Source organism: Apaloderma vittatum, unplaced genomic scaffold (genome assembly GCF_000703405.1).
Source record: "Apaloderma vittatum isolate BGI_N311 unplaced genomic scaffold, ASM70340v1 scaffold11319, whole genome shotgun sequence".
Classification (NCBI taxonomy): domain Eukaryota; kingdom Metazoa; phylum Chordata; class Aves; order Trogoniformes; family Trogonidae; genus Apaloderma; species Apaloderma vittatum.
The window spans coordinates 99,036-115,535 of NW_009737019.1; the positions used below are offsets into that span (position 1 = coordinate 99,036).

The 16,500-nt window shown below is 39.1% G+C and overlaps 1 protein-coding gene across 1 annotated transcript in view; it reads right to left on the reverse strand.

The window, feature by feature from the left end:
* Positions 1-10,045: 10,045 nt before the first annotated feature.
* SLC24A4 (solute carrier family 24 (sodium/potassium/calcium exchanger), member 4) overlaps positions 10,046-16,500 on the reverse strand; it is a gene marked incomplete at its 5' end in the record, with an annotated part of 83,271 nt that continues 76,816 nt past the window's right edge. Inside the window, 4 exons of the mRNA XM_009877202.1 lie at positions 10,046-10,421; positions 12,157-12,222; positions 12,931-13,043; positions 15,148-15,262. Of these exons, the coding sequence (XP_009875504.1) occupies positions 10,269-10,421; positions 12,157-12,222; positions 12,931-13,043; positions 15,148-15,262 (447 nt within the window). The remainder of the gene's footprint in view (positions 10,422-12,156; positions 12,223-12,930; positions 13,044-15,147; positions 15,263-16,500) is intronic.

The following is a 16,500-nucleotide window of genomic DNA, read 5'->3' on the forward strand; positions in this document are numbered from 1 at the left end:
AATCATGCCACACTATTGTGATTGTGTAGCTGGTAACTTGTCAGCCAGCTTGCAAATGCAGCTGAAAGCTCTTTTTTAAGTAGGAAAAGGAAAGCAACAGTTATTAAACATGAGCAGTCACTAAAGATTCGGGACTTACCCTGAGTCATCCCTGGCTCCCTTGTCTCCTGCTGATGTTTTCATCATTACAGCAAACTTTAAGACACTTTCTGTTTCACAGTGGCTTTAGAGTTCCTTGGTAAAGAAAGCAATTCCTTTCCATCGCTGAGCAGAACCTCCACATCCTTAGGTTTTGTACTGAAGATGATATTTCAAGGAGCAGCAGGGGGAGGATGTTTAAAACCAGCTCCAGGCTCAATAGTATCGGAGGGCAGAGGACTAAACAAGCACTGAAATGAAAGCAAACTACCAAGAAGGTCTGATTTTAGCCTCTCTTATTTCTACTTCCTGTATTTATATGAACGGGGGATTTCAGGAAGAGGCAGTCTTTGGTGGTCAAGGCTGTGTGTGTGTGTGTGTGCGCGCATGTGTTATAAAGCCATATTTAGTAGTGAAGGCAGGTTAACCTTATTAGAAAGAAGGGCCTGAGCCTGTCACAAAATTAAAGTTTTGGGGGAAATTCTTTCACAGGTATATAAGGAGGCAACAGAGCATGGTGAACTTTGTAAAGGATTTTATAAGGCAGCAAAGCAGTAAGTCTCCCGTCTGCAAATTCCTGAAGCATGTGTATTTCTATTCCTTGAGTAACTGGAACCAGATGGAGCTTGGAAACCTTTATATTTACACAGGACCTGAGAAAATGAAATGTCTAACACTGGCAGAAGGCAGCTTTGTGGAAAAAAAAATAAAAGAGTCCCAGCTAAAGCAAAATCTAATGACAGCTAGTAAACGAACAGCTATCTGTGCTGTGAAGCTTCAGTGTAAGAGCACATCTGACCTGGAGTTATTTAAGTGGTCGAGTATGTTTGCTGTACTGGAAACTTGCCTGAATATAGACAGGCTGTGGAGGCTGGGGACTGACAGATGTGCTGTTAGACAGGGCTGGTGGCACTCCTATTTGGAATCCTATCCAGAAATATTTGATATTAGGAGAACACATAATGGAAAAAATAAGGTGGAATTATGAAGCAGAAGCAGAGAAAAAACAATTGCATGGAATGGAGAGGAATAAATCTTTTATCCTTAGAAGGAATTTCCCAGCTTTCTAAGAATAAGTGGACTGCCATACAGCCCAGTGGAAACGACAGGCAGCTGCCAGTGCATGTGCATGAGGGAAAGTAGACCTCAGTGTAGAACAAAGTGCCAAAGCTGCTGGCACTGAACTAGGGAGAGTCACAGGGACCCTTATGATCATCAAGTCACACCTTCTTGTGTAACACAAGACAAACTTTTCTCAGGGATTTTTTAATCAAGCCTGTAATTTCATTAGAAAATTTATCTTCTGGCTTTTAGGAGGATTTCTCTTAGAAAATCAAAAAGTCTGACTAAAAGGCTGCATGATAGAAAATTCACCATCCTTCTGTGTAAGGTGTCTTAGTGCTTAATTGCTGGTATTGCTTAAATTCACACCTGTTTTTTTGCTTTGATTTGTATAGTTTTACATTTTCAGCTACTATATCTCAGAACGCTCTTTCCTACCAAATTAAGGAGGTCTTTTCTCCAACTCATGTTGTCATTTTCAGATGATGATGAACTCACTCAGTGAAGAACTTAGCCCTCTCAAACAAACTGGTTGGACGAGATTCCCTTATCTCTCACTGCAGGCTTAGACCTCAGCTCTGAATGCTTCTGTTGGTTCTGATCACAGAGGTCCAAGTGAAAACATGCTCTAGGTTTGTTCACCAGCTCGGCACCTTTGAAGTGCACCTTGGGAATTAGCATAAGAAAAATGTCCTAGGTGCACTGCACAAATTCAACTCTACCCCAGGTTTTCTCTTCCCTCCACTGCAATTCGACAGGCACCAGATCCACTCGGAGTATACTCCCGCCCTGGTGCGAGGTAAGTTTGCCGAGACAAAAAACTGTGACGGTGTGCTGCTCTGCATCGACTTGCCCAGACAGGAGAAATCTGTGTTCACATAAATGTGCAGCCATCCTGGGCAAAGACCTAAGATTTTGCAAATGCAGAACATCAGTTTTCACATTGCGTTAGACATTTCTGAAGATGTTGTTAGGCAAGAAGAAACAGGAGCACTAAAACTACTAAAAAGACGCAGTTAAAAAATTGCAAAAATACAAAATACAAAAAGCGACTATTGCTGTGCTCTTTCAGGTTCATAAGATTTGAGAGAAACTAATTGTTTGGTTCTTTGTGAAATCTTTCACACTATTTACAATTTAAAGAATGCAGAGTTTCAGGAATTTGAAGTTTTTACACTAGTTTTGCTATAGATATTGTCCAAACTTCATGAAAAAAATCTTCTATTTTTCTGCACAACATTTAATATTCCTGTAACATAGTTAAGTATTTCTGTAAAATATATAAAATATGAAGACAAATTTTAACGTAAGAAATTTTCTCTAAGCTTTGCTGAGGGTTTTTTAAGCTAGAATTTTGACAGGTTTGGAATGTGATGTTCTGTTCTAGTATCAGGCTTTGGAAGTAAACAATTATACAAAAGCCAAATGACAAAATAATATCCAGTTACCAAAAAACGCCACTTCTGTGTGGTAGATCCAAACTGAAAGGGAAAATACTTGTCTTTTCTAGGACTGATTCACCCTTTCCATCTGAAGCCACAGCATGTTGCAGGCATTTTTTTTATTTTTATGCTGCTGAGTTGAAAAGGTTTAAAAACTGCCTACAGGGAAGCCCTTAAGTACAATAAGCACTTTGGCTCTAATAAAGTCCTTTCAGTTTACACACAGATTATATGACAGTTCCGTTTACATATAGTAGGAAGCAGCTGCATCAGTAATACGGCATATGATAAGAGCCATAGGAACTGTCATGCCTATTGTATCACTAATCCATAAGATTATGTGCCTTTTATAGAGCCTATTGTATAACAGATCATGATGGGTCACCATATCAAACCTATGGGGGATTAAAAGAGCTACTTTCCACATTCAGATTTTGATTTTTAGAAGTTAATTCTATGCGTAAGGAGGAATTTTTTCCTTTTCCCCATATTAGACAGTTAGCCTAGCATACACCAGAGAATGAACCCTTATGCAAAAGTTAAACACTGCAGGATACCCCTTTTCTTCACCAGGACTCTTCTGTAGATGCACAAAGCCCACAGTGGCTAATGACAGGTTTATACAGCAACAGGATTCCAACAGCATGCACTGTGGTTAAGGAAAATAAGGTCAAACTTTGTTTTAACTTTCATCTTCTCATAGTAGTGTCTAAAAGTATTCATGAGAAGATTCTTGTCTAACGAAATTGTTAATACACCAGCATAAGAGACAAAATTAAGTCTTAGTTCCTCTTTTTCCAAGAACTGTAGTGGAAAGCCTTTCATCTGCCCAGAACAGACTGTGCCAGAGATCCAGTCTGTACACCAGAAGTCATCGCAGGCCCTGAGGTGGACTACAGGGACACTGGAGATCGGCAGTCAAGGGTAAGAGGGACTATTCCTTTTCTTTACATTATCTCCAGAGCTTAGATAACTGGGAGAGAAGAGGAGTACCGTGTGGCTTTTGGACCTTGCTTCCATCCCCTCTAGTCAGCACCCAGTACTCAGTTACGGGTACCACTATACCATGGGATGAAGCAGCCAAAACACTCTTGGACCAGGGTATTTCTGAGATTGCCATGATTGATTCTGTATCAGAGTCTCAGGACAGCAAACTGTGTTCTCAGCAAACCACACATTTCTAGTTCCAAAAGAGCAAATCCTGCATTTCAGAACTGCTGCAAATCAAACTGATACACTAAACTAACTCACCCCAAATAATGGCTTGATCCCGGTGATACTCCCTGGAACAGATGAAAATGTGGGCCTTCTGTCATTCAGTTCAATAGGGTCCAGATTTCACCAAGAGAGTGCAGGCACATATCCTAGTTGGGTCCTGAAATTTTAGATTTTCAACAATAAACATGAGAACATTTCACGCGTTCTTATAATCTGAGAAAAGACCAGCAAACACTCTAGTTGTTTATATAATTTATTGATAGTGTACATATTTTTTATAGTGCATTACAATACTGACTGCTATAACCTTTTGTAAATGCTGAATTAACTATTTTTTTTAATTTTCACAACAAAAATAATCAAATATCATGCCAACATTTTGTAACAAATTATCACATTAAATCCATTTGGATTTCATGACATATTTATCTGTACAAAGGACCCCATATCACAGAGCATTCACAGTGCATAAGGTCACAGTCATTGAAAAAATAAATAACATCATAAATAGATTTCTGTTATTTACAGTTTACAAACCCATCCCTTTCAGTTTTCCAAGTAAGCAGTTCTACAAAGTCTTAATAATATTTGAAGAGGTATTGCACCTCCTAATGGTGCACTGCAAATGCCTGCAAGTATGAAACAGGGAATTTTAAAAGGTTCAGAAGCTGAACCTTCAGTGATCATAAACTATTTCAAATACTTTCTTGCAATGGAGGAGATAGTGGGAGCCAAATTGTACTCTCAGTTCCAGTGATATAAATTAGTGCCAACTACCAGGTCATTAATGACCACTGGCAGCACTGCCAAGAATGTGAAGGCAAGAATTTGCTCATAACTTCGCTGCAGTTTCAGCCATTTGAAATACAGATGCTGCTGGGAAGCAGATTTACATGTGTTCTTTGCATACACAACTGGGATATGGATGAAGGCCATAATCTTGCTGTAAAAACCCTCTGAAAGGAAGCATCTCAACTGGGATTAGTCTTTCTAGACATTACACCTGTCTGGTTTTGATATATCCTGATACCTTTAGATTTTGTCACTATTCCCTGCTGCTATAAATCAAATTTTATATTTGCATTTCAAGATCAACTCAGCAATAAGATGGCAATGACCATTTACATTCTTTGTGCAAGTAAAAAAAAATAGATGGAATTAAATTCATACTGGTAATGCTCATAAGAAAATATCCATATGGCATTAGTTTCCCACAATCATTCATTTCTTTCAGACAGTGTGCTGTATGTCAGAAGTACAGTAACAAGCAGGACAACATGACAGACAAATTGCCACAATCACTACCCATCTCAGCCTGTGGAGAAGGAGCTGCATGTATCTCACATTTCAGGACAGGCATGTATAGGATTTTGAAGCTTCCTCTGGGGAGAAAATAACAGGACCCAACACAGGGAGAAATGTGAGAAAATTTTAGGCTCGAGTTATTCAAAAGGAGGTTTTTAACCATGTACACGGTAGGTCAGAAACTGGAATGCACATGTTAGTTGAATGACATTCTTCTCTTCAACAGAACGTTGATCACTTGCATACAGAGTTTTCAGAATAGTTCAAGGGAATACAGAGTTGGTACAGAGTTGCTGGATCTAAATGCTGTCATTTACCCGTGTAATCATCATATAAATCTCACCACCCAACAAAATCAAAAATCTAGAGTTTAGACTCAAAGAAGAAGAATGGATATTGTGTAGTAAATGCATGAGCTGCAGAAGTTTTCTTCTGAGTACTTAAAAACAAAAAACTGAGAGATCCAAGACTTGCAATGATGTAACAGTATGCTCAAAGGTGATGCATTTCAATTAGGAAGATTCTTTGGTTTCACCTGGCTATCAGTGTTATTTTAGTGTCTGTTCTGTATTACACTAGGACTGATCTTTCCTTGGCATGAATAATCAGGCAGTATTTAAACAGCTTAAAACACTCTATCAGAACAATCTAATTGTAGGACACAAACAAATGGCGTTACAACTGCAAGAAATCCAAGAAAGACAGACAACAAAACTCACACGAGGGATTTGTGCAACTAGAGCAAACATGTAACAGACACAAGGATGTGTAATTAAAGCACAGTCACAAAGGAAATCAAAGACAGAAGGGAATCTTGTCTATAATTGCTAAGTAATAGACAAGTAAAGACCTTTTCCATTTGTTTACATGTTGATAAAATGTTTACAAATATAATCTAAACCCAGAAACTAATGTTTGTTACACCTGCAGCAAGCATATAAAAATAAAATAAAATTGGCACACCAATGACTGAGCCAGGAGAAAGACGATTGACTATGCTGTACTTGTTCAGAAGACTCAAGGTATTCTTCCAGGTTAGACTTCAGCCCAGAGAGCAGCCCTTAGATCATCAAATAGTTACTAAGAGAACCATAACTGTAGCTTTGTAGACTTAAGACATTGTAGACCCTGAGCCTGAAAGCTTTACTCAAGCAATACTTCATAATGCAGTACAATTCTTATAGTAGAAAAATGGAATCAAACACTGCTGAACTCAAAGGAAAATCTCCCACTCGCTCCCTACGGACAGGGTGGCACTCCATGGGTCTACGTGGGACGGTGCTACTCCAGTGGAACTGCAGTGGGAAACTGCTGCTAAAAGCTCTCCTTGGCCAGCCGGAATTCAGTTTTGATCCTGCTTGTACACCAGGGCAGATGCACAGTTTTGAAGTCTGAGACAAGGAACCAGTTCTCTTATTTATAAGAGTGGAAATCCAAAGGGGTATCTGCAAAGCAGAAGTCCACAGATTCTGGCCAAACCTTTTAATTTGAGAAAGAAATAAAATCTTTAGACTACAAACACAATAAAATATGAAAAGATCTGAATATGATAAAAACCCCTGAAACCATGCTCCGCTGCCATCTTAGGATACAATCCAGCAAGGCACTTGGATATATGCTTAGCTTTAAGCATGGAATCAATTCTACTAAAGTTAAGCTTTGCTGGATATGGGCAATCTTCTTCTGAGTTGTATTAGTTTTCAGTGTTAGTACGCTGGCAGTTTTCAGATCACAGTAACAGTTTTCCCTCTCACATCCAGCAGCCTCCTTTTCACTCAAGCTGAACATTAACTTACACAACATGGTAAACACACATTCCAAACTCAGCCAGCTAACTTTTGCAACAGTTAGTGCAACAATTTTACAGACACAATCTGAACAGCTGCCATACAGAACTGTACTAATTGCAGAGAGCCAAGCACAAATCTCTCCTTTTCTTGACGGGAAAATGGCAAAATTTGTAGTGGCTTCCTGACCACATGAGCAAATTATTATTTTTTTTTGTATACATGTGAAAGGCACTAGTCTGCTATTACTCAGCAACAGCCTCCTGAATTACTGATACATTCTGATGTGGGTTTATCTGTTGTACAACAATTTGTCAATCAGACCTTTCTCGGGCCATTCAGTTTATCTGCATGGCTTGGTCTGTAACTGCCACATTTATTTATTTTAGCATATGGATAGTGACTAGTAGGGACTCTTTAAACTACTTCATGTGATTATGTGCCATCAAGGCCCTGATACAGCATCTAATAATTCTTTGGCAAACAATACATCCCTGGTCATGTGGAAGTGTCAGAATCTTGCTAATGTTATTTATAATGACAAGTGGGGCGTGATACCCATCTCACAGCAGAAAATGCATACGAGACCAAGTCATGAAATGCAGCATTGGAATTCACCATAAATTGTCCTGAAGTGAGTTTGCATATTAGGGAGGGCTATAGATGACAGGACTGGCTGTGCGATTTAAGGTCAGAGTTACCTTCTGAGACTTAGCTCTTGCTACAATAGAACACTGATTTTCTGGAGCAGGTGATACTCAGTTTAGGCAGAGTAATTCTAAATGATGCCTGAAGAATTCCTGGCATTAGCAAGTACAACTTCATGCATATTTAGGCATATTTGCTGCAAAACAAATTGGTGACCCTACTCTTCTAAAGCTGCCTGGTTAGAAATATGAAGGTACAGTACAATTTGCTAAGTGTGGCACTGTGAACGTTGATGCCGTCATCACTGTCAACTCAGCTGATCACCAGGCATTCAAAACTACATTTTGGAACTACTCCTCCGTAGTGTAAAAAGACATCCAAGCTGCCTGATTCTGCTCAGAAGCGGAAATGTTTGCTTGGAGACAGCTGGTTCTCCAAGCTCATCCAACAGCAGAACGCAAGGAAAACCAAATTTACTGAGCCTCTCTCACTGCTCCTTTCAGCCTGACATCTAAGCCACCACAAGATTTTCAGCCTGAAACTGTCCTTAAACTCCTTAAACACAGCAGGGCAGAGAGTAAGAGTAGACAGGGATGCTCCTACAGTGGTGCCAGCAGTATGCTGCATCTTCACGGCCTTTCTGCAACAGACGACTCATCAAGATGAATGTGAATTCCATCCCCTCAGCTCTCCACTGCGGCAAAAACGTCTTGAATGCCTAGAAATGGGGTCACCAGCATACTTGACATCAAATGTGCTTATTGTCATGCCTGCCTATTCAACAAGGCTAATAATGCTGTATTTGTTGCCATCCTTAGGACCGGCTGGTTTAACTACAGAACTACTTAATTAAGGTGAGAAACCCTAAATGGATATTAATACTGACATTTGTAACAAAGTGTAAAGCAAATACCAAATACATTGCTCTTTTTTCCTTAGGATTACATTGAAAGGATCCAATTCTTGAAAAAATTCAATGGCAGAACATTTGTACCAAAACAATTTTTAAAATATCCTTAACTGTAAACAGTATTCTGTATATGAGCTGTCTGAACAGAATTATACATCATATATGTCAAAATAAGGAACTTTCTGATTTAGTGCTTATTTGCTAAGTTTTATAGTATGTTCTCATTGACATAATAATGGGATTTTTTATATATAGTCTTAAGTGCAAAATATTAATATATTTTAAAATGCATCAACTGTTAGTTGGTAAGATTTGGTTTTGGTTTATAAAAATTAAAAAATTTTTAAAATCTACATACAAATTAACTGTGCTTCTTTAGAAACCTGTGATCATTTATATACAGCTTTAAAACATTTAGTAGCAATTCATAATAAGCTGTGTCAGTGTTTTGCAATCATATGACTGTTACAATGTTGAATGTTACCCATTTTTTTTAATACTCTGGGTCAGATTTTGCTGTCAATTATAACCAGAGTAATTCCTTACATCAGATTTATGCTGGTGGAAAGGATATCAAAACTTGGCTCCTACTGGGGATTAAAAAGAAGTGTATCACACTTCAAAACGTGTGTGCAGTCAAATCAAGGACAATATTCGTGTGACAGACTTGCTTTTTTCTAGGTGCTTCTTATCTGCACTGATCAGTGTCAGACACTCATTTTCCTTAACTTTCTGGGAATAAATGAAAAGTGGAGAAGACTACACCAGTTTCTTCACTGATTAAACAAGCTTCTTCCCCGCCCCCAACCAAATCAAATCAAATCAAATCAAATAATAATCAGGGTGGGTTTTGTTGTCAGAAAGTCTGGATTATGTTCAGATACTACTCTCAGCTGATAACAATAACCAATAGTTACTGAGCACCCAGTTGTCTTTTATTTGTTTAGTTCCTTATAAATTTACACAATGGGCTTACAAGGGCCAATGCAAAGTTCTTCTTGTGGTGTAATATTCCACAAATGTTAGTTTATATTTATGTATAGAGCATTCCTCGTTAACGGTAAAACGTATTTTTCAAGTATGAATTTCTGCATGTAATTCTCTTCTTCAGTATGCAGATACTCTGACTTTTAGTATGCATCATCACAAGTGATACAACATACAACCATTTCCTCTTCTTTCTCTGCCACGTTGTTCATGTTCATTGAAAAGAGTGATAAATATTCAACACTGCCATCAAAAACTGTCAGTGCAATTCCTCTATAAGCAGAGCACTTGAAGGGGGAAATGATGTCTTCAACAGTGCATGCCATAGTATATGCCTTGAACTTTCTGGTCCTGTAGTTGAGATATTTTGACCGAGCCAAGAAAAGTTCTGAACTTGCCTCTTATTCTTCAGCGGAAAGTAAATGTCAAAACCAAATGAATTATAAAGATTTTTCTCTCATTCTCTTGCTAACCTTGGTGGTGGTGGCTGATTGTCCCAGCAATGGGTCATTTTAGAGTTCTGCGTAAGTTCCACACAGCCTTACAACTGAGCAGCAGTATCCAAAGAGAAGGAAAATGCTTTGGTTGCTTCAAGCTAGCATGTTAAAAGAAAGTTATGCTTTCCTTCCACACAGGTAGAAGTGCTTGTTAGCTGATGAAGCAGGAACAACACTCAAATTACTGATGGAAAGAAGGTAGAGAAATTAAATGCCTCCTCGCATTTACAGCACATGAAATCAGAAGAATTTCAGTCTCTCTCCTTGTTGTGGCTTAAAGTTCTTCTCGGCACATAGGGAAGTTGACAAAGGTGAAGACATTAAACTCTATCAATATAGAGAAACACAGGAAAACAGCATAAAGAAACAACACGTAGATGCCTAATTTCCTGTCAAGTTTCCACTTATTTGCATGGATTCCAAACACCTGCAAGCAAACAAAGTGTTAGTTAATTAAGCCCCAGAGGAGACTTTCGGAACACGCGTTATAAGCTAAAAATTGAAGTCTTTTGAATTTGAGATCCTGAAGAAAGATAAAAATTTATTCTCAGTATTTTATAGATGAAAAAAGCAACATATGAAGCCTAAACTAAGAACTCAAACTCTGGCCTGACTCTCAGTTGTCCTAAGATCCTTTTACAAAATCTTAAAAGAACCCACTTTAAGTTCTTTACACAAGTGAGAAACAGGCCCCTAGATGCTCAGTTCCAGTCTGTGGTGCGTTTTCAGTACAAGGGGCACCTTCCAACCAGGCAGCACTCCTTCACTGATTCAGTATGAACTAAAGGAGTGCACTGAACTGCACGAATGCCTCTCCCTCCAGTGTTCCCCTACAGATCCTTTATGTAACTCCCAGTAGCACACCAGCACCTAATAATGTTCATTCTTTCAACAGCTTCAGAGGAGGTGCCTTTGATGTTTTGCTCAGCTCCAGAACTACGTGTAGCAAAGCAAAGAAATCCTCACGAAGACATTTACTTTCAATAGTGTTGAGCGCCTCGATTATTATTTGTTTTGCTCTAAACTCTCTGCTGAGTTTTTCTGGGAAGGTCTGTGCAAATCAGAGTATGCAGCAGAAAAAATGAGACAATAACAGATGCTTTGAACTCAGAGGATATGGCTTCTCCTATGAAAAGAGTCTTTTCAGAAAAGCATGAACAGCTAGCAGAGAAGCACATCTGCATAATCCTTCCACATTTTCCCAAAGTGCTGATTACCAACATGCATGCAGCAATATCAGATACAAATGCCTACAAAACATCTTTGTTATTTCGCAGGCACTGTGCAGTATGGCAGAACTGGGGCTAAGAAAAGAACAGAGCAGGCTCCCACAGCTTATATATCAGATGCATTAGGAAGTTAGTCACAAAGTGAACAGCCCAGGTCATTCCACCACTTTGGTCATGCACAGGTGGTGTGGGGTTTTGTACGACCTAGTCATGCAACAGTGTGAAATCTGCAGTGAAGATCCACTCCTCTACAGAGCCTCTACAGACCATCCACAGGCAATCGGTGGAAAACATTAGTACAAGTGCATATTTTTATACCTTTGGGATTTGATTCTTCCCATAGAGGGTTCCCTGGGAGTCAGCAGGATCAGACCTTAAGTACCAGCAAAATTGACTTTTGAAACAGAATTATTGCTTCACCTTAACAAGTCATGTGTTACAAGGGTAAGTGTCTTATGCTGAAAGATACTCAGCATGTCTATTCAGCATCCTGAGGTTCAGAGTCTTCACACACTAGTCATTAAGAATTTGGGCTGCAGTACTTGATTAGTCCAGGCTGGTTTTGGAAATAGAGACAAGGGCAAAGCATGATGAAGCATAACTGGGTTTTGTCCCAAGACAAAGTAGAGACAGGCCTGGGGTGCACAGCTGGACACAGGAGCACAGAAGTATTCCTGGATCCCACAATTTCAACCCTGCCACTGAAATCAGTGGGACCCACACACATCCAGCATCTCTTGCACCAAATGTCAGATTTCAGTCCTCACTGAGGACAATGGTAATGCTTCAACTCATGGTATTGCTAGAAGAATGACACTTTGCAAGAATCGAAGCTTTGGGGCTAATAAATATTTCCATTTTGTCCTTTTATAACATGTAAATACTTAACAAGTATTTTGTAAATGGAATGCTTGGAGATACTCAAATACTTACAGTAAGTGCCACTGATCCGAGCAAAAGTCCAACTGAATAGACCAGTCCTTTGCTGTTTATCCTAACCTGTGGGAATTAAGCAGATAAGAGACATTTAAAATGCTCAGCATACAGTAACTGTGGTTTGCAGATCAGAAATCAATTTACTGATTTATGGTCCACTTGTTATTTTCAATAGTGACTGACTTACACATTTTAAACTATGCAAATCCATGACATATTATAATGAAGAATGGGAAGATTAAAGAATTAAAACAAATGTATAGGTAATCCCACTTCCATAAAAAAGAAAGAAAGAAAGAAAGAAAGCAAGCAAGAAAGCAAGCAAGAAAGCAAGCAAAGAATCAACATTTATAATGGACTTAATTCTAAAAGATCCTCAGGAGTGAGAGATATGCTGTTATTCTTTTCTTAAAAGACAAAAATACTAAGGTACAGGGAGGCAGATAGGTGTGCTGGAAGCTGTGCAATGAGAAAATGACTGAGCCATAAACAGATACCCATGGCATTCTTTTTCTGCTACACAGTATACTGTACTCCAGTCGACAAGCTGGGAATAAATTGCAGCTTGTGGAAGGAGAATTCCTTCCTTAACTCCTGGTTCCTTGGCAAAGAAAGAACACTTATTTAGCAACTAATAACATGCTCAGCAAGGTGGGTTTTTCTGTGTTTTTTTGTGTGTTTTTTTTTCATTTTACTTGCATGCTTTCTTTTTAGGGTATTATTTTTTAATAAACAAAAAGAATAAATTAAAGATTTGCCAAGTATACATACAGTTGACCCATAGTCAATGGCCATGGTTTGCAAACCCCAAGGAACACCAAGGCCCACCAGAATGTCAAAGACATTGCTCCCTACTGTGTTGGATACTGCCATGTCGCCAAGGCCTGCAGAGAGACAAAAACAAACAAGAACTCTTGGGTAAAAACGAAGTATAAGACCATGTACTAGAGGAAACTAAAGGGGAATGATTGCATTGATCCAAGCCCCCTTGGACTGGCCAGAGTATCTGAGTTAATGAGACAATTTCCATAATCTTTGCATTTCTGAAAGAAGTGTGCAAAAATGTCTCACTCGCAGCTACATCCTCCTCGTGCCGTCGAGAGGCTTTAAGTGGGTGCGTGGTATCCATTCAGCGTATGAGATCAAAGCCAATTAAAAAACCAAGTCTTGTTCTAGGTAGTCTGCAGCCACAGGGAACTTGGAGATTATGCCCTGGATTTAGTATGTGGCCTTTATCTCATGTGAATGATGAAAAGTGATCCTGAAAAGAACCCAACCAAATGGTAGTCAAAGATACTAATCACTTTTGTGGGGCTCGATCAGCAATAATTTCACTCCAGACACAATAAAATGCTAAAGGAAAGAACGAAAAGAATGTATGTTGGTGAAGTCCCTAGGCATTGCTCGAAATCTGCTCCTAATGTTCATCACTGGCTGGCATCTCATTCTACAACCAGCGTCAATGGATGTGAGGAAGGCAGAATTCTTCTCCGCCCCTACTAATTTCCCTTAGGCACTGGCCTAACTATTGAATCACTTCCCCCAAGTGAATACTGGAAAGGAAGAGGAACTCTGATATAAACAGGACATGTCCCGCAAATACTTTGAGAATGCACAGAGTGGAGGCAGACACTACCACACCAGTAGCATCCTCTTGCAGGAAGCAGCTGAGAGAAAAGTTATGCTTTGGATCCATATTATGGCAGTGTCCATCTCTACTTTTTAGATATTTGTCTGCAATCTGTCAGCACACATCTGTCTTGAATCTAAGTAGCACAAATTGCCTGTATTGTCTTTGAGAGAATGGGGCTGCTTTTTGTCAAGCTACTGCTTACCTTCACTTTCAGAGGAAACAACCTCTACAGTAGTTTTGCCTAATACTAAAGAAAAAATAATTTATAGAAGCAGTCTGTTCATATAAAAATGTAACTTGTTTTCCTTCTTCTGCAAAACTCACTTTAGTACTACACATGGAAAACAGGTTTAGTAGGTAGGTGGTTCCATAAGAATCCTGAATAATTCTTTTGCACTGCTTTTTGTGCAATTTTCCTGCACAAAACAAATAATACAACTTGGAAAATTAAGTGTTTTAACCATATAATTCTTTTCAATCAAGTCACATGTAACAGCACTAGCTCAAACTACAAAGGTGGGTCTTCTGAGTACTTAAATTTATCACTTCAAGACCCTTGTTTGCCCAATAATGTGTGCTGGAGATCTCATTAGCTGGAAAAAAAACAAAAGCTATGGGAATTGGAAGAGTGGGAAAGAATACAATTAGGACCTTTTCCTTATTCTACTGCAGTACTGGAGATCACACTGTCAAGTTTAATGTTTTTCAACAACAGGAAGAGATGTGACTATAGGTGTTTCTCGGATAACAAAAGGAAAAGGAAAGAACCTTAATCAAAACTTAAAGCCTTTGACAGTTTCAGTTGGAAAGCTGAGGAGGACATGGCTGACATTCATCTAAACCTCCTTCCAGTGTGGCTAGTCATATGTCCCAGTGGGAAAGAGATCTGTGCATTTGGACGGGAAGTATGTCTGGAGCAACATCACTTCTGCCAGATCCTCTTAAACCTCATTTCCCTGGGTTCAAGAGGTCTTCTAGAAATCAGTACAATTCTTACACGGACAAGTGCTGGTCAGCATGTATTCTTCAATGCAGCTTTTTAGTAGATGATATTCCAGCTTTGTCTACTAATTTTATCTTTTTATCCTGACTGTTATATACCATGCATGGGATATATGAGTATTGAATGACCTTCTAGAATGCTAGGGTGTGCCTGGTCCCAATAAGCAAAAGATAACAGGACAGGGATTATTTTTTTTTGGTTCACGATAATTAGCAAAGTGTTTTGGCTTCTAATGAAGCTCTGAAACAGTAAAAAAAAAACAAAAGAAAAAAAATTCTTTGAGAATTTATGTGTACAGAGAAAGCAGATCACAGAATGTACGTAAGATTGCAGTTATGCTTCAGCATAGTACCTTGTCTTGCTACTATTAAGCTGGCCATGCAGTCTGGGACGCTTGTTCCCGCAGCTAGGAAAGTAATGCCCATGATCACATCTGGTATCCCAAGGGTGTATCCAATCACGGTCACCTGAACAGTGAGGAAAATAGATTAACCTATCAAATATGAAAAGTCTCCTCATTCCAATACAGTTGTGGCACACTCTTAACTTTGATTTCTGGTGTGGACCAGAAGAGGATTAGACTTGGGATACTTATCTATTTCTGCAAGCTAAATAATTGCAGAGTTCAGCCTAAAACCAACCCTGTGAAAAGGAGAATTACTGTGGGTCATATTACTCAACATTTTATGGGCAAACAAAAAGCTCAATTTTCTGTAATTCTAAGAGGACATACTGATCTTTTAAGAAGGAACACAGACATAATCCAACCTGTGGGCTTTATTTATTCCCAAGAATGGCAAGATTCTTACTGGTTCTATTCTCAGAAGGACTGCAACCAATTTATATTGTAATATAGGGGCAGAGATATAAAAAACTTGTTTTATTTCAGCACATGAAGAAGGTGGCAGTTTCTTGCATGACTTCTGATATAATCCCAAAGTGAGCAAGGCTGGTTATATTGTCCCCTGATAGTCCAGATGCAGCTTTAAGAGAGCTTAAGGAATGGCTGAAGCTTGTAGTAAAGCTCTTAGAAAAGCCAGGGAACTGTATTTAGCTGGAACAGGCTGAAAAAGCATCAAGCAAAAAGGCTGAACAGGCAGCTGAAAAGGAAAGAGCCTTGTGAGAGTGACAAGACTGAATCAGGGACAGGCAGCTGCTTCCCTGCTGAGATTGCTAAGGGTGGAAGTCTTCAAGGCTCTGCGCTGTTTTCTTGAAATAGTTGCCAGTCTTTTACATGAGGAAAACTGGACTGTTCTCCAAAGAAAATGTTTATTTCAGGAACCCACCCAAAAACCTTATTCTCAGGGGCAAGCTGTGACTCAGAAATAGAAGTGAGCATGATTCTCCTGCTGCAGGTGGTAAGGGGATATTAAGGTCTGGCTGCCTCTTAAAATAAGCTGTGCTGTAACCTTGGTGAGTACCTCTCTCCGTTGTGAAGGGGATATCTACAAATGGAACCAAGGTGTAGAGCGTGGCCTTGCAAAGGACATATGGTGCGAAACAAATGTGTAGCTTTGGCACCATTATGCCAGGCAGAATGAGGGACTGGCACAAGAATTTCTCCAACACAGTCTATGTTAAGAGAAAATGGGATTACTTTACAATGCAAAACTTACTGATTAAGTTGGAAAAAGCATACGGAAAACACAATTGTGAAAGGAAACATAAATAAAAAGCCGTTCAGAAATGCCAAACATATTTAAGG